At 45.4% G+C, this 19,024-nt stretch overlaps 1 protein-coding gene across 3 annotated transcripts in view; it reads right to left on the bottom strand.

Annotated features, from left to right (window-relative positions):
- gpc5b (glypican 5b) overlaps positions 1-19,024 on the bottom strand; it is a 688,958-nt gene that overhangs the window by 228,794 nt on the left and 441,140 nt on the right. Inside the window, exon 9 of one of the 3 annotated variants that reach the window (XM_067995585.1) lies at positions 2,180-2,428. The exons of the other annotated variants lie outside the window; for them this stretch is intronic. Within the exon in view, the coding sequence (XP_067851686.1) occupies positions 2,307-2,428 (122 nt within the window). The 3' untranslated portion in view covers positions 2,180-2,306. Of the gene's footprint in view, positions 1-2,179; positions 2,429-19,024 lie in introns of those variants that run through there. 3 annotated transcript variants of the gene reach the window in all.

Raw genomic sequence — 19,024 nt, 5'->3', positions numbered from 1 at the left:
AATGTTCATTATTAAATATATCAGAATGTTCAATATTAAATATATGAGAGAATGTTCATTATTAAATTTATCAGAGAATGTTTATTATTAAATGTATCAGAATGTTCATTACTAAATATATCAGAGAATGTTCATTATTAAATATATCAGAATGTTCATTATTAAATATATCAGAGAATGTTCATGATTAAATATATCAGAATGTTCATTATTAAATATATCAGAGAATGTTTATTATTAATGATATCAGAGGGTGTTCATTATTAAATGTATCAGAATGTTCATTATTAAATATATCAGAGAATGTTCATTATTAAATATATCAGGGAATGTTCATTATTAAATATATCAGAATGTTCATTATTAAATATATCAGAATGTTCATTATTAAATATATCAGAATGTTCATTGTTAAATATATCAGAGAATGTTCATTATTAAATATATCAGAATGTTCATTATTAAATATATCAGAGAATGTTTATTATTAAAAATATCAGAATGTTCATTATTAAATATATCAGAGAATGTTTATTATTAATGATATCAGAGAATGTTCATTATTAAATTTATCAGAGAATGTTCATTATTAAATATGTCAGAATGTTCATTATTAAATATATCAGAATGTTCATTTTTAAATATATCAGAGAATGTTCATTATTAAATATGTCAGAATGTTCAATATTAAATATATCAGAGAATGTTCATTGTTAAATATATCAGAGAATGTTCATTATTAAATATATCAGAATGTTCATTATTAAATATATCAGAGAATGTTTATTATTAATGATATCAGAGGGTGTTCATTATTAAATGTATCAGAGAATGTTCATTATTAAATATATCAGAGAATGTTTCTTATTAAAGATATCAGAATGTTTATTATTAAATATATCAGAGAATGTTCATTATTAAATATATCAGAGAATGTTCATTATTAAATATATCAGAATGTTTATTATTAAATGTATCAGAATGTTCATTATTAAATATATCAGAATGTTCATTATTAAATGTATCAGAATGTTCATTATTAAATATATCAGAGAATGTTCATTATTAAATATATCAGAATGTTCATTATTAAATATATCAGAATGATCATTGTTAAATATATCAGAGAATGTTCATTATTAAATATATCAGAATGTTCATTATTAAATGTATCAGAATGTTCATGATTAAATATATCAGAGAATGTTCATTATTAAATATATCAGAATGTTCATTATTAAATATATCAGAATGATCATTATTAAATATATCAGAGAATGTTCATTATTAAATGTATCAGAATGTTCATTATTAAATGTATCAGAATGTTCATTATTAAATATATCAGAGAATGTTCATTATTAAATATATCAGAATGTTCATTATTAAATATATCAGAATGATCATTATTAAATATATCAGAATGTTCATTATTAAATATATCAGAATGTTCATTATTAAATATATCAGAATGATCATTATTAAATATATCAGAGAATGTTCATTATTAAATATATCAGAATGTTCATTATTAAATATATCAGAGAATGTTTATTATTAAATATATCAGAATGTTCATTATTAAATATATCAGAGAATGTTTATTATTGAAGATATCAGAATGTTCATTGTTAAATATATCAGAGAATGTTCATTATTAAATATATCAGAATGTTCATTATTAAATATATCAGAGAATGTTTATTATTAAAGATATCAGAATGATCATTGTTAAATATATCAGAGAATGTTCATTATTAAATGTATCAGAATGTTCATTATTAAATATATCAGAATGTTCATTATTAAATATATCAGAATGTTCATTATTAAATATATCAGAGAATGTTTATTATTAAATATATCAGAGAATGTTCATTATTGAAGATATCAGAATGTTCATTGTTAAATATATCAGAGAATGTTCATTATTAAATGTATCAGAATGTTCATTATTAAATATATCAGAATGTTCATTATTAAATATATCAGAATGTTCATTATTAAATATATCAGAGAATGTTTATTATTAAATATATCAGAGAATGTTCATTATTAAAGATATCAGAGAGTGTTCATTATTAAATATATCAGAATGTTCATTATTAAATATATCAGAGAATGTTCATTATTAAATATATCAGAGAGTGTTCATTATTAAATATATCAGAATGTTCATTGTTAAAAATATCAGAATGTTCATTATTAAATGTATCAGAATGTTCATTATTAAATATATCAGAGAATGTTTATTATTAAAGATATCAGAATGTTCATTAATGAATATATCAGAGAATGTTCAATATTCAATTTTTCAGTTTGTTCAATATTAAATATATCAGAGTGTTTTCGTTGTTAAATATGTCAGAAGTTGCCGTTGAAATGGCGGGTGCTTGTAGAACTGTTCCCCAGCAGGAGTCAAAACCTTCTGGAACCGGGAGAGAAAACGGGCTATCAATTGGGCCGTGTTGCTTCCGTTGCAATGTCTGATCTCTGTTCAGACTCTGTGCGGAACTGTTTCTTATTTTTTGCAAAGAAGATGTGCAGGCTGCCTTTACGAGGTGCAGGCTGCCTTTTCGAGGTGCAGGCTGCCTTTGCGAGATGCAGGCTGCCTTTAAGAGGTGCGAGCCACTCACACGATATTTGCCCCCCTGCAACTGGTGAGAAGTCACTGAACAACGCAGCTGGACCTGGCTGCTCGCACTGGAATCAATTTCGTGAGCAGGCAGTACGAATCTCATGTGCTGCCTGCATCGGAACGACCGGGCGCGGGTTAATCACGCACCATGACCCCTGCGCCCAGATTTGGGGGTCATCGAATTCAACCCCCAACCAGTTCGAAAGAAAGCGTGAAAATATAAAATATTCCTTTTCTCACTCAGGTCATTGTAATTCCTGTGAGTAGGGTAGTTAATAAGAGGTTCAAGATAGAAAATACAGTCAGATAGCCTGGAGGAGTATAGAAAGTGCAGGGGTGAAATTAAAAGGGAAATTAGGAAAGCAAAGAGAGGGCATGAAAAATACTGGCAAGTAAAATCAAGGAAAACCCAAAGATGTTTTATCAATACAGAAAGAGCAAGAGGATAACTGAGGAAAGAGTAGGGCCTATTAGAAAACAAAGAGGTGACCTGTGTGTGGAGGCGGAAGATGTGGGTGTGGTTCTTAACGAATACTTTGGCCCTGATATTGTCAGGGAGGCGGGTTGGCAGCAGCGGCGGGGGGGCGACTGGGCGCGTGGGTAACCTGCCCAGTAAAATCTGTCCGTTTCCCACATGATTGTGGGTAAATTGAAGCCACTTAAAGTGGCTTCCGGGTTTCCCGAAAGCTGCGCAGCAGGCGGACTGCGCACTCGCATCACAGGCTGTCAGCTGGAGGAGCCCTGTTTAAAGGCGCAGTCCTCCAATGACTGATCCTGCAGCAAAGAACCACACAGCACCATGGAGCAGCCCAGGGGAAAGGCTGCCCCCAGGTTTAATGATGCCTCACTCCAGGTCTTACTGGATGGGGTGAGGAGGAGGAGGGAGATCTTCTACCCGGCGGGCGGGAGGAAGTGGCCTGCCTCTGCCACCAAGAAGGCGTGGCTCGAGGTGGCCGAGGAGGTCAGCAGCAGCAGCAACATCTCCTGCACCTGGATACAGTGCAGGAAGCGCTTCAATGACCTAACTAGTCAGCCACTTATTCATTCCCCTGCACTCCATCTTCCACATCACCGCCCCCACCCCACAACTCCTTCTGCACTGCCAACACTACTCTATCACATCACTCCTTACACCCACTCAAAGCTCATCCTCATCTTACCTGCACTTACTCACCTCTCCAGTACTCATCCCGCCACTACCACTCAACCCAATCCTCATACAATCTCATGGCTCTATCTCATACTCACCCTCTGATGCATCTCTTTCATGGTCAGCCTCACTTAGTTGGGGTCGCACACGGTGAGTCACCACACACGTGAGCACGAGCAGACATTGGTGGCAGGGGAAGCTGTGGAGAGTCCGCCTCGGTGGGAGCACTCCTCTCCAGGCTCTGCTCAGCTGGACACAGATGCTGAACCCTGGGGGCCATCCTTTAAAAGGAGAATGATCGAGGGGCAGCAGCACATTTGCGAGGTGCTGGAACAAGTGCCACGTGCACTCTCCACAATCGCGCAGAGGATGGAGGAGTCCAACTCCTGTATGAGTGGAATGGTGGCACAGGTACAGGAGGGAATCTCCGAGATAGTGTCACAGGGATGTGTGGGAATCTTTGAGATAGTGTCGCGGGTAAGTGCGGGAATGTCTACGATGGAGGGAAGGCTAGCCTCCATGGAGCTTCAAGCACGGCTCACCAATGAGTCCATTGAGGCCCTGACATCGGCCCTTCGGACTCAGGGTGAGCAACTCTCTGCCGCTTTAAACAGGCAGGCAGATACACTAGCACTGGCCTTAAAAGGCTTCACACAAGTCCTCCAAACTATCGTCCAGCAGGCTGGTAGGAGTGATGTGGGCCTGGCCCAGGAGAGGGATGATGGCGAAAGGGGACACTCTACAGTGGGTGTATGTGTAGTTGCACGACTATTTTGTGCAGGGGCGGGGGAGGGGGCTGGTGTGGCCGCTCCTCTGTCCAGGTGGTGAGGACTGGACTCTTCACACAGTCTGATGTTAGGAGAACCGTTCACATATCAGTGACTCCCTGGCCTCATGAGCAGCCAGGTGAGCCGCTGTTCTGCCCATGGGTTGCTCCTCCTCCTCCTCTGCCGCCTCCTCCTCCTCAATATGGGTGGCAGATGTGCATGGGGCCTCCTCCAGCAGCACCCCTCTCTGTTGTGCCATGTTGTCCCAAGAACGATCAAGACACCTGAAGCGCATCTTGAGCAGCCCTATAGCATGCTCAATTGTAGGCCTGGTAGCGATGTGGCTGTCGTTATACCGACGCTGTTGCTCGGTGGTGGGGTTCCTCAGAGGTGTCATGAGCCACGTGTGCAGGGGGTGTCCCTTGTCCCCGAGGAGCCAGCCCTTGCGGGTGTTCGGTGCGTGGAAGAGGGGCGGGATGTTGGACTCCCTGAGGATGAAGGAATCGCGGCAGCTGCCAGGGTATCTGGCGCTCACATGAAGGAATCTCTTGTTGTCGTCACAGATGAGCTGAGTGTTGATGGAGTGATAGCCCTTCCTGCTGATGGACAGTCCTGGCTCGTGTGGAGGTGCTCGGATTGCTATATGGGTGCAATCGATTGCACCCTGCACCCATGGGAAGCCAGCCACTGCCCTCTCTGTCTGGCTGAGGTCATCCATGGGGAAGTTGATATCGTGCGAGGCCCTGCGATCCAAGCCGTCGGTAACCTGCCTTATGCACTTGTGTGCAGATGACTGAGAGACCCCGGCGATGTTCCTGGTGACACCCTGGAATGATCCGGAGGCGAAGAAGTTGAGGGCAGTGGTGACTTTGACAGCGACAGGTAAGGAGATGCTGCTCGGGCCAGCCGGGAGCAGCTCGGCATGAAGGAGGCTGCAGATATCTGCGACTACCTGGCGACTGACTCTGAGCCTCCGTATGCACTGCTCCTCAGAGAGGTCCAGGAAGCTGAGCCTCGGTCTGTAGACCCTGTTGCGAGGGTAGTGCCTCTCGCGACGCCGCTCTCTCTGCTGTTGCCCTCCGTGCTGTTGTGCAGGTGCCTGTGGCGCAGCACTGTGTTGTGGAGCTCCATGTGGCGGAGGTGGACGGCGTGCCTGGCGAGGCTGGTGATGTTGCTCGTCCTCGGATGAAGTGATGAATGCAGCCATGGTGCCCCTCATCCTGACGGTGTGAGTTTGAGGGGGTCCGCAAAGTTGGTAAATGTGTTTGCACAGCAGAGTTTGGGGTATAAATTAATAATGTTGAGTGTAAAGACCAAGGTGTTGCAGCCAAAACTTTGTCTGAAGCAAATAAATTAGGTATTCCCCCCCACCTGTCAAATAATCCTTTGCATCTCCCACTGGCTGCTGGCTGAAACATAACTGCTCCAATCGGGAGTGTTTCCCACAGCACGGGAAACATGCTGAAGATCCTTCAAAATTGCACCCCTGCAAAATCTCCAGTCAATGAGGTCTGTCAAATATCTCAACTACCTAAATAAGTATCTAAATTATCATCCCACCTGTTTTAATTGCCGGTGGGAGTCCCGCATGCGGGAGCTGCGCGCGCACCCGAGCACGTCATTGGGGAACCTGGAAGTGAGCGGGTTGGAGCCGGGCTCCGAGCCCGCTCTGGGATTCCGCCATTTTTGGAGCCCCCCTGCCCCCAACACACCCGCTCGGCCATCCGAAAATCAGCCCCTTTGCATCTGTCTTCAAAAAAGAGGGGGACGATGCAGAGATTGTAGTTAAGGAGGAGGTGTGTGAAATATTGGATGGGATAAACATAGTGAGAGAGGAAGCATTAAAGGGTTTCGCACCTTTGAAAATAGATAAATCGCCAGGCCCAGATGAAATGTATCCCAGGCTGTTAAGAGAAGCAAGGGAGGAAATAGCGGAGGCTCTGACCATCATTTTCCAATCCTCCCTGGCTACAGGCGTGGTGTCGGAGTATTGGAGGACTGCTAACGTTGTACCATTGTTTAAAAAGGGAGAAAAAGATAGACTGAGTAATTATAGGCCAATCAGTCTAACTTCGGTGGTGGGCAAATTATTGGAATCAATTCTGAGGGACAACATAAATTGTCATTTAGAAAGGCACGGGTTAATCAAGGAGAGTCAGCATGGATTTGTTAAGGGAAGGTCGTGTCTGACTAACTTGATTGAATTTTTTGAGGAGGTAACAAGGAGAGTCGATAAGGGTAATGCGTTTGATGTAGTCTACATGGATTTTAACAAGGCTTTTGACAAGGTCCCACATGGCAGACTGATCAGAATAGTAAAAGCCCATGGGATCCAAGGGAAAGTGGCTGGTTGGATCCAAAATTGGCTCAGTGGCAGGAAGCAAAGGGTAATGGTCGATGGGTGTTTTTGTGACTGGAAGGCTGTTTCCAGAGGGGTTCCGCAGGTCCCTTGCTTTTTGTGGTATATATTAATGATTTGGACTTAAATGTAAGGGGCATGATTAAGAAGTTTGCAGATGATACAAAAATTGGCCATGTGGTTGATAGTGAGGAAGAAAGCTGTAGACTGCAGGAAGGTATCAATAGATTGGTCAGGTGGGCAGAAAAGTGACAAATGGAATTCAATCCAGAGAAGTGTGAGGTAATACATTTGGGGAGGGCAAACAAGGCAAGGGAATACACAATAATGGGAGGATACTGAGAGGTGTAGAGGAAGTGAGGGACCTTGGAGTGCATGTCCACAGATCCCTGAAGATAGCAGGCCAGGTTAAAGGTGGTTAAAAAGGCATACGGGATACTTTCCTTTATTAGTCGAGGCGTAGAATATAAGAGCAGGGAGGTTATGCTAAAACTGTATAAAACATTGGTTATGCCACAGCTTGAGTACTACGTACAGTTCTGGTCACTACATTACAGGAAAGAAGTGATTCCACTAGAGAGGGTACCGAGGAGATTTATGAGGATGTTGCCAGGGCTGGAGAACTTTAGCTCTGAGAAAAGATTGGATAAGCTGGGGTTGTTTTCTTTGGAACAAAGGAGGCCGAGGGGAGATTTAATTGAGGTATATAAAATTATGATGGGACTAGATAGATGGACAGGAAGGACCTATTTCCCTTAGCAGAGGGGTCAGTGACCAGGGGGCATAGATTTAAAGTAATTGGTAGAAGGATTAGAGGGGAGCGGAGGAGAAATTTTTCACCCAGAGGGTGGTGGGGGTCTGGAACTCACTGCCTGAGAGGGTGGTAGAGGCAGAAACTCTCAACTCATTTAAAAGTACTTGGATGTGCACTTGAAATGCTGTAACCTTCAGGGCTACGGACCAAGTGCTGGAAAGTGGGATTAAGCTGGATAGCTCTTTCTTGGTAGACACGGACATGGTGGGCCGAATGGCCTCCTTCTGTGCCGTAACTTTCTATGATTCTATGATTCTAAGGAAAGGTTTAGAACCTCTGGACAGATGTAGGATGTGCATTGAAGAGTTACCCACATTTATTCCCTCTGATTTTTGGTATAGCCCGAGGGAACAATGGAGAGTTAAATACTATAGGGCTAATGATTCATGATGTCAGCCCCATTAACTTTATTTCTGGCTGTTAAATTGGAGACAAGAGCTGACTGGTACTGTCATAGGAAGGTAAAAAAAAACGGAAGTGAGTTGAGTTGCATAATGGAACAGTTATTAGGGCAATTATTTTATCAGTTAGGGGACAGAATTAGAATTTGGTCAGGTGATGATAGCACTTGAGTCTCTGTGAGAGAACTGCTTCATCTTCAAGCACTTTCTCTCCTCATCTCAACGAGCAACAAAAGCAAGTAATAGCAAGTCATTAATGGCTGCTTTACCTGGTGGAAAATGAAAGATTAATTTCACGTTTTTCGTGTTAGCTCTTTTAGCAGAAACGCAGCTTTCCCCATGAGTGATCCAGAAACTCTACCTTTACAATGTTTATCCTTGCAGGGACATATGCCCCATGGCTCCAAATAACCCCAAATAACTCAAGTGTAAAGTACAATTATTAATCACTATCTCTACTGGTGTTAGTCCTCACACTGTCACTCAGTAACCCCTCTCCCCCAGCACCCTGTGTTACTGACTGTATCTCTACTGATGTTAATCCCTCTCCCTCACACTGTCACTCAGTAACCTCTCCCCCAGCACCCTGTGTTACTGACTGTATCTCTACTGATGTTAATCCCTCTCCCTCACACTGTCACTCAGTAACCCCTCTCCCCCAGCACCCTGTGTTACTGACTGTATCTCTACTGATGTTAATCCCCCTCCCTCACACTGTCACTCAGTAACCCCTCTCCCCCAGCACCCTGTGTTACTGACTGTATCTCTACTGATGTTAATCCCTCTCCCTCACACTGTCACTCAGTAACCCCTCTCCCCCAGCACCCTGTGTTACTGACTGTATCTCTACTGATGTTAATCCAGCTCCCTCACACTGTCACTCAGTAACCTCTCTCCCCCAGCACCCTGTGTTACTGACTGTATCTCTACTGATGATAATGCAGCTCCCTCATACCGTCAGACGTAATCCTCCTGTGCAGTTATTTTGCAAACTACCCGATGGATTGCTTTATCTGGATACAATGACAATGTACATTTCTATCGTGCTCCTCACATGAAGAGAAATGTCTCTAAGCATTTTGCAGGGTTGCAGACAACCAGTCGACACTGTGTAAGGGGAAGAGAAAAGAGAAAGGGGGCCGAGGAGGACAAAAGGTATCTGCGGTCTTCAGGAGGCTCTTGAGGGCAAAGCAGACTTGCTGAGGGAGGAAAGTCCAGGGGTTTGGGCCTTGGTGGTTGAAGAAACGGCAGGCAATGGTGGAACGCAGGGATCTGAGGAATGTATAGTAAGTGTACCTGCAGGGACATACAGTTAGAGGAGATTTCCAAGATAGGGAAGGGCAAGGATTTGAAGGTGAGGACAAGGATCTTGCAGTCAATTGTCTGTAACATGATGAGCAAATTTTTTTAAAAAATTCATTCGTGGGATATGGGGCGTCACTGACAAGGCCGGCTTTCTTTGCCCATCCTCAGTTGCCCTTAAGAAAGTGGTGGTGGGCCTTCTTTTTGAACCGCTGCAGTCCGTGTGGTGAAGGTTCTCCCACAATGTTGTTTGGTAGGGAGTTCCAAAATTTTGACCCAGCGACGGCGATATATGTCCAAATCAGGGTGGTGTGTGACTTGGAGAGGAACTTGGAGGTGGTGTTGTTCCCATGGCCTGCTGCCCTTGTCCTGTGGGTTTGGGAGATTCTGTTGAAGAAGAATGGAGCCTAGCAAGGACTGAGGTGACCTTTAACACATTGAAGCAGATCAGAAGATCCCAAAGTTCAATACTCGACATGTGCTGAGTTAGCTAACCTGGTGCAACAGTAGAGGCCTGTGGGCCAGAGTGGAAAAAAATCAGGCAGGATTCCTGCTCCTGATCCCGGTGAGGAAATGTATGGATGTTGGATGAGGATAGATCACATTACAGGAACAGCATCATCACAAAGGCTGCAGTTCTTCAAGAAGACTCGCCACAATCTTCTCAGGGCAGCTAGCAATGGGCAATAAGTGTGGCCTTGCCAACGGTGCCCATATCCCATGAACAACTAAACAAAGAGAACTGGGCACGGATGTGGCCGATAGCCTGCCGGCAGGCATCACCCGTCAGGAATGGTCACTTGGGCGGAATGTGTAGGGCAACTGGTGGCCGCGGAACTGCTGCCCTCTCAGGTGGACGTAAAAGATCCCACGGCACTCAAAGAAGAGCAGAGGAGTTCTCCCCAGTGTCCCGGCCAATATTTATCCCTCAACCAACATCTAAAACAGATTATCTGGTCATTCGTGTAGAACTTGATTTTGTGCGATAGTGTGAAACGGGTGATAACGAGTCAGCAGCCCGTTTTACATCTCTTCCCATTTTTATTTCCATGGAAGTCGATGTCACCTGTTTTACACTATCGCACAAAGTCAAGATCGCTGTTTGTGGGAGCTTGCTGCCCGCTAATGGGCTGCAGCATTTCCTGCATTACTTCAGTGACTGCACTTCAAAAGTACTTCACTGGCTGTAAAGCACTTTAAGACATCTTGAGGTTGTAAACGGTGCGATATCAATGCATGTTCTTTGTTTCTTTTTTCCTTTCTTTCTGCCTTTCTCTCTCCCTTTCTCTCTTTCTAATAGGAGAAGACACCTTTGAGATGGGGAAGGAAAGAACACTGATAGTATAACGTCTTACAATAACATTATATATGCATTTATATAGTGCCTTTAACATAGTGAAACGTCCGAAGGTGCTTCACAGGAGCATAATCAGACAAAATTTGACACCGAGTCACAAAAGGAGATATTAGGACAGGTGACCAAAAGCTTGGCCAAAGAGGTAGGTTTTAAAAAGCAACTTAAAGGAGAAGAGGTAGAGAGGCGGAGAGGTTTAGGGAGGGAATTCCAGAGCTTAGGGCCTAGGCAGCTGAAGGCACGGCCGCCAACGGTGGAGCAATTAAAATCGGAGATGCGCAAGAGGCCAGAATTGGAGTAGCGCAGAGATCTCGGAGGGTTGTAGGGCTGGAGGAGGTTACACAGATAGGGAGGGGTGAGGCCATGGAGGGATTTGAAAACAAGGATGAGAATTTTAAAAATCGAGGCGTTGGTGGACCGGGAGCCAATGTGGGTCAGCGAGCACAGGGGTGATGGGTGAACAGGACTTAGTGTGAGTTAGGATACGGGCAGCAGAGTTTTGGATGAGCTCAAGTATATTGAGGCTGGAAGATGGGAGGCCGGCCAGGAGAGCATTAGAATAGTCAAGTCTAGAGACAACAAATGCATAAGGGGAAAACCGTGCTACCAGGCCTCTGCTCAAAACCGAGACCGTGATAAAGATTTCTGATTATCTCTGACATCCTTCTCTTTTGTTCTTTCTATTTCAGCCGATAATTAGATATTTTTCTTCATTGACAGCGAGTGCCGATGACATCTTCAGGGGAGAGGAGTGGGTGGGGTGTGTGTGGAAGGGGTTTACTGTCCTGGTTGAGTTACTAAGGCTGATGGGTCAGGGAGTTGAATTGAAATCAGTGAAAAGAAACAGCCATTAAGGGTAAGGGTGCTTCATTATTGACTGCTCGTCTTAATACAGCTCCCTCACACTACTGGGCTCAACTAGTATTCTTCTATCCCTGGCAATATCAGTGGTTAGAAAGAAAAGCCTCGGCCTCATGATCTTGCTTCAGTTTTCTTCCTCTGCCCTCCCCCTAGGTGCCGACTCATGCTGTGTCATGGGTGCCCTCCGCGACTTTGCCCATTCTTCACCCTGAAGACCAATGGCTGTCTTTGATTGAAAGGAATTCAACTTCCCGACAGGGCAGGGACTTGGGAGCATCATGGCCGAGCCCAGTCCTGCCCTCCCCTGCAATCCGACAAATGCAGGGAACGCTGCATCGTGATCAGGATATCTTCCCTTTCCTTAGCCCAGTTATAACATCTCCCTACAGCTTATATCCACTCACACAGCACAGAAATAAACCTGCTACCTTATCAGTCCATGTGGCTCAGTACCACGCTGGGTAACATGTATCCAACGATCCATCAGGGACAGGACAGAGTGATTTAAGAAATAGAGATCTTGCTGGCGAGTCTCCCTCTTTCAACTATTTTTTAACGTACTTATCTTAAACCTAACCCCAACAAGGGTCATAGAAATGACAGCACAGGAGGAGGCCATTCAGCCCATCCTGCCGATGCCAGGTCAGGGAAAGAATGGGGAAACTGCAGGGGGAATTAAAAAGAAAGCAGCAAAAGACATCACGTTCTTCTCTGCCCTTGATTAAAACCCCCGGTGAAACTCATGTGCAATCCATCCAGCTCCTGTCTTTCTCCCAAGGCCCTCATCCTCGCGGAGTGAAATTGACAAAGCTGAGATCATAAATTGCCAAGCAGGAGCCAGCAAATCGAGATGGATGAGACACAACAACTTTATTTATCATCTGGAAGCTGGCGACAGAAAACTATTAGGCATGAAATAGTGACAACTGGCTAATGCGTATGACACAGCTTTCCCTGTCTAATATCAGTCGTGCTCTCACTCCCTGACAGGAATGCCAGGCATTTAAGCTAAATTACCAGCCTGCACAGTGGCCTAATGGACATTTCCCCCTTGATTAAGATAGCGTACATATTCTCCTTGTAATTCATGCAGTGTCTGCAAATCTGCAGCACGAGAGTTGCTCGCAACATGTGTAAGAGGAACATCACTCAACAACCTGCCTATTTTTGCGTATTGACCAGTTATAACTGACTGCCTGACCGAAATAACTTGCGGCCTGAAACCTGCCTACTCTGCAGTTCCTGCAGGGTTTTCTGTGTTGCGTGCAGCCATTTTCTTTTGGTCAGTTTGCTCCATTCCTCTCCAAAGGTCACTGACATGTGCTGGGTTTCAGCTCTTTGGCTACTGGCGAATGTCCAGCACCCTGACCAGGTGGCCGTTAGAAAGTGCGTGTCAACAGCACTATTCTGCAGCAGGGGGCTTCACAGCCAGGCCGGATTCTGTTGTCATCTTGTGTCTACACGTGGGTACTTTTGAACTAGGGGCACTGAGAAGCAATTGGAAGTGTATTCCTGGTTAATTGCTCCTCTTCCTGGCTTACAGCATCGAGGCCAATCATAGTATCCCCAACGGTTGCCTTGGCTAAGATCTGTTTACACAGCATAGACCAGGAATGACCAACACCGTAGACAAACCCGCCAAACCTACGGACAGGGAGTCTCATAAAAGGGAGATCCTGACAAAGGCTGGTCATTAGGCTAGGATGAAGGCATAGATTGGATTGTTGTAGCTGGAAGTTCATTGGGACTATCAACATCGGAAACCATGAGTTTAAACCCCATCCCTCGCTGGCATTTCAACTCGCCTACCCTTCCCTGAGCTGTCAGCTGATTGCTGGGTGTTGGGCAACAGGAAGCTAAATAACAACTGGAGGCCCTCTTTATAGAAGGCCATCTTGGTGAACCAATCACGGAGCAGAATGCCCAGGAGCCTGGGGCAATGTGCCCTGTCCTCCCAGCAGAGGTGGGAGCTGTAATAAAGGGAGGAACCATGGGAGGGAGGTGCACACTGGGGGAAGGGTAGAAAACAACACAAGAGAAAAGGCAAGTTGTGAAAGAGAGTTGATGTGGGGCAGTGCAGTGCCAGAGACCTACAATGCCAGGGACTGGTACTAAATGGGCTTGTGCCAGCCACCCTGACACATGGAGCTGGTGAAAGGTCATCGACTTGAAATCTTAACTCTGTTTCTCTCACTGCATGGGAAATCAACTCGTATCTTATTAAAAATCTTGCTCGCAGTTCCTGTCAAGAAAACCTCACTTCCCGTTGTTACACTTTCAGTCATACTATTGTGTCAACCTTTATCCCATTATAAATTCTTATGTCCACATTTATAATGGAACCATCGATGTAAACTCATCGCTCCTATTAGTGTACAATCTAGCCACTTGGTTTTTTAAAATTCATTCATGGGATGTGGGCGTCGCTGGCGAGGCCGGCATTTATTGCCCATCCCTAATTGCCCTTGAGAAGGTGGTGGTGAGCCGCCTTCTTGAACCGCTGCAGTCCGTGTGGTGAAGGTTCTCCTACAGTGCTGTTAGGAAGGGAGTTCCAGGATTTTGACCCAGCGATGATGAAGGAATGGCGATATATTTCCAAGTCGGGATGGTGTGTGACTTGCAGGGGAACGTGCAGGTGGTGGTGTTCCCATGTGTCTGCTGCCCTTGTCCTTCTAGGTGGTAGAGGTTGCGGGTTTGGGAGGTGCTGTCAAAGAAGCCTTGGCGAGTTGCTGCAGTGCATCCTGTGGATGGTACACAGTGCAGCCACTGTGCGCCGGTGGTGAAGGGAGTGAATGTTTAGGGTGGTGGATGGGGTGCCAATCAAGTGGGCTGCTTTGTCCTGGATGGTGTCGAGCTTCTTGAGTGTTGTTGGAGCTGCACTCATCCAGGCAAGTGGAGAGTATTCCATCACACTCCTGACTTGTGCCTTGTAGATGGTGGAAAGGCTTTGGGGAGTCAGGAGGTGAGCTACTCGCCGCAGAATACCCAGCCTCTGACCTGCTCTTGTAGCCACAGTATTTATGCGGCTGGTCCAGTTAAGTTTCTGGTCAATGGTGACCCCCAGGATGTTGATGGTGGGGGATTCGGCGATGGTAATGCCGTTGAACGTCAAGGGGAGATGGTTAGATTCTCTCTTGTTGGAGATGGTCATTGCCTGGCACTTGTCTGGTGTGAATGTTACTTGCCACTTATCAGCCCAAGCCTGGATGTTGTCCAGGTCTTGCTGCACGCGGGCACGGACTGAGGGGTTGCGAATGGAACTGAACACTGTTCAGTTGTGCTATAAGGGGCTGGATTTTGCTGTGAGCAGGGTCAGCCGTTCATTGGACTTGCACTTGCCCTTAGACTTTCTATGAGCTTTTGCACGGCAAATTACTGTCAACGGGACAGCTGTTTTGGGGCAGCTTTTAAGAAGCAGCAATTTCCCGATTTCCACGTTTAACTGCACACGTGCGGTCGCCGGTAGTTACTGTTCGATTTGCACATAAATAACGGAGAGCACTGTTAACCTCACCGTTATTTTTACAGTGCATTGTCTTTCCCCTAAAATTCACTCAAAATGCTTTCTGAAAATTTTGCATTGCCATTTTTATCTCAGAAAATTCCACGATTCAAAACATATGCTTCAACCAAGTAAGTCATTCAAAAGATTACGTATTTCACAAGCATATTGGGGCATAAATCACTCGCGAAATAATGGAGAGCTCAACCGTGCTCACCGTTGTTATTGGCGAAATGGAGGAGCAAGTTCCCACGTTCGCACATGCGCAGTGAGACGCAGAAATCCGGAATTTGCTCCTACTGATTCACTGGCGATATAACTGCAGGAGTTCCTCAGGGCAGTCTCAACCATCTTCAGCTGCTTCACCAATGACCTTCCCTCCATCATAAGGTCAGAAATGGGGATGTTCGCTGATGATTGCACAGTGTTCAGTTCCATTCGCAACCCCTCAGATAACGAAGCAGTCCGAGCCCGCATGCAGCAAGACCTGGACAACATCCAGGCTTGGGCTGATAAGTGGCAAGTAACATTCGCACCAGACAAGTGCCAGGAAATGACCATCTCCAACAAGAGAGAGTCTAACCACCTCCCCTTGACGTTCAACAGCATTACCATCGCCGAATCCCCCACTATCAATATCCTGGGGGTCACTATTGACCAGAAACTTAACTGGACCAGTCATATAAATACTGTGGCGACAAGAGCAGGTCAGAGGCTGGGTATTCTGCAGCAAGTGACTCACCTCATGACTCCCCAAAGCCTTTCCACCATCTACAAGGCACAAGTCAGGAGTGTGATGGAATACTCTCCACTTGCCTGGATGAGTGCAGCTCCAACAACACTCAAGATGCTCGACACCATCCAGGACAAAGCAGCCCATTTGATTGGCACTCCCTAAACATTCACTCCCTTCACCACCAGCGCACTGTGGCTGCAGTGTGTACCATCCACAGGATGCACTGCAGCAACTCGCCAAGGCTTCTTCGACAGCACCTCCCAAACCCGCTACCTCTACCACCTAGAAGGACAAGAGCAGCAGGCACATGGGAACAGCACCACCTGCACGTTCCCCTCCAAGTCACACACCATCCTGACTTGGAAATATATCACCGTTCCTTCATCGTCTCTGGGTCAAAATCCTGGAACTCCCTTCCTAACAGCACCGTGGGAGAACCTTCACCACACGGACTGCAGCGGTTCAAGAAGGCGACTCACCACCACCTTCTCAAGGGCAATTAGGGATGGGCAATAAATGCCGGCCTCGCCAGTGACGCCCACATCCCATGAACGAATATAAAAAAAAACAGCTTTGAATTAAAGGCACATCGCACGCTGCAATCAGGAATATCATTGAGAAAGCGCCAATTTGCTCACCTGCCCAGCTGGAAAGTAAGTAATATTGCCACAAAACACTATCTATAACTGTTTTCACATTGATTTAAAATGTTGTACCTTTCACTTCCTAGTTTAACGTTCCAAGCCTGCAGAGACAGTGAACGCAGCTTGTCAAAAATGCTGTGATCTGATTGGTCGAGGGGAGAGATCGCTCCTCCTGAACTGATGCTGGGCTCTTCTCCGCTTCCTATTCGAGGAAGTGGCCGAAGAAGAGAGCGCGGTAAGTTAGTGGGTTGGTATAAATCGATGGAGAGGCCTGCACTGTTGGATCACCGCTCCGAGGAATTTCTGCCCCATTATATTTATGCAGTGAGTTGTCCTGCGTGTCTTTTAATGCTTTCGTTAAAGTTTTTAACTTGAAGACTACACCCCCTCCCAAAAGGTCTGTGCTTGGACTTGATATTTTAGCCCAGGGCCGCCGTGAGCTACATTTGGATTGTGTAGTCTGAGCATGTGCAGCGTACTTAATTTCACAAACCAGTGCTGCCAGACTTGTAATTCCTCTGTACAAGTGCTGTCTGATCACACAGATAAATGATAATCACAGAATCTCAGAATGTCATTTCATAAAAATGGAATTTAACTGTAAATCAAAGGCCCTGATGTTATTCCCTACCTGATAGAAACACCCTTATTATTATAAAATAACAAACCCTCTTACTCATTGGGAGCAATGCCGCGGGAGGTCGACTAACCTCCACTAAATATTGATCCAGCAGATAGTCAAGACTTCATTCAGCTCTTGTCACTGATTTTTTAATGGATAAACATGAGATGTTTGAGTTTCTCCAATGGGTCATTGAGTCTATCCTGTGAGAAGATGAGCCATTCAGCCCAGGGAAGGTTCCGGGTTCGGCTCCCCGGCCTGTGCTGACTTAGCCGATCTCAGCCTGGGTGGCCGCAGCAGCTGCTACAGAATTGGCCTTGGGATAGGGAGAGGGATATCGGGCAGCCTTTCCCCCCCTCCTGAATGTGATCCTGCTCGAGTGCGTGAGGCAGAATCCGTTTGGGCTCGTCAAACAGCCGCTACCACTCACGGTTTAGGCTGACACACGAATGATGACCATTAGGCCATGGTAACCGAGAGCGACATGGGGTTGCCAACCCTCCAGGATTGTCCTGGAGTCTCCAGCAATTAAAGATTAATCCCCTCGACACTGCTGCGAGAAAACCCGGGAGAAGAATCATAGGGGCATCATTTCTTTGAACATTTTATTTTATTAGTTATAAAAATATTGGAGCTGGGGGATAAAGCTGTTTGACTGGCAGTCAAGAATCATCCAATCATGTATTGAAAAGTCTGTCTGCTTTCCAATCGGTGCGGGGGAAGGCGATGCCCCGTGAGAATGGCCATGTCGGAGGTCCAATGGCGGGAGTGTGGGGGCAGGGAGGCTGGAGGTCGGAGGTCATGTGATGAAACCTCCAGGAATACATCCAACCAGAGTGGGTAACCCTAGGGCAACAGCAGATCCATACCCCAGCAAGGAGCCACAGCCTACAAGAAGTGGGGGATGGGGGGGAATGGGGGGGGGGGAGAGGGAACGAGAAGAAATGACGTTTTAAAGATGTAACTTGTTTACTCAGTGACCTTGCGAATCCCAAGTAGAACTCAGCGGCAGAAAGCATCTGAATTATCGAGCGTTTACATCACACAGATAAATGATAATCACAGAATGTATGGCCTGAGAGAGGGAAAGCAATTTTCTGTTAATTATTTTCTTCTGTTATTATTCCTGAAATTGCTTCTCTTTAATCAATGAAAGGGGAAAAAAAAGTCAAGTTCAAACTGCGGTTGCTTGGCAGCAGCTCCATGTGCTCAGTCGATGCTGCTTCCTCGGCACAAATACCAATGTTAATATTTTCCACTCTCAGCTGATAGCCCTGAAAGGTCAAAGGTCAAAAGTGTTTCTTTGGTGCTATCTGGAGGCTTCTTTCTTATATAGACTGTCTTCCTTGGAATTGAGGTGTGCGCACATCAGGGAGACCCTGGTTCGCGGCTGGTCACCAAGGCTGGGATGTATGGCTCCCTCCATCGCCAACCCCCTCATTCAGATAAGAGTAGTTAAAAAGAGAGAGAAGGGAGAGAAAGAAAGAGAGAGAAATTAAGGGAGAAAGAGAGAGAGAGAAAGAGTGGGAGAAACAGAGATAAAAAAAGAGAAAATCAAGCTTTTGCTGTTATCAGCCAGTTCACCAATCGGGAAGCAGACTTAGTCTCGACATCTCAATCATTCCATCACCATAACCTTGCTGCTTGCGGATGAAGGAAGAGGGGCGTGGCTTCGTAATCCCCAGTGTTTGCCTGTATTTCTGCCCCCAGAAAGTGCCGCTACCTTGGGAACAATATGGTGTCCCAGAGTCACTGATCTCAGTGTTCCTGCAGGACTGTGAAGACTGGAAGCGACTTCCATTAGGATCACAATACTGAGCTCTCACCATCTCCCCCCAGCCACACATCCCTCTCCCACTATTCCAGGAGTCCCT

The sequence above is a fragment of the Heptranchias perlo genome, chromosome 13, assembly GCF_035084215.1.
Source record: "Heptranchias perlo isolate sHepPer1 chromosome 13, sHepPer1.hap1, whole genome shotgun sequence".
In the NCBI taxonomy this organism is placed as follows: domain Eukaryota; kingdom Metazoa; phylum Chordata; class Chondrichthyes; order Hexanchiformes; family Hexanchidae; genus Heptranchias; species Heptranchias perlo.
The sequence above is the reverse complement of the archived record's forward strand: the minus strand, read 5'-3'. Positions and strand labels throughout refer to the sequence as shown.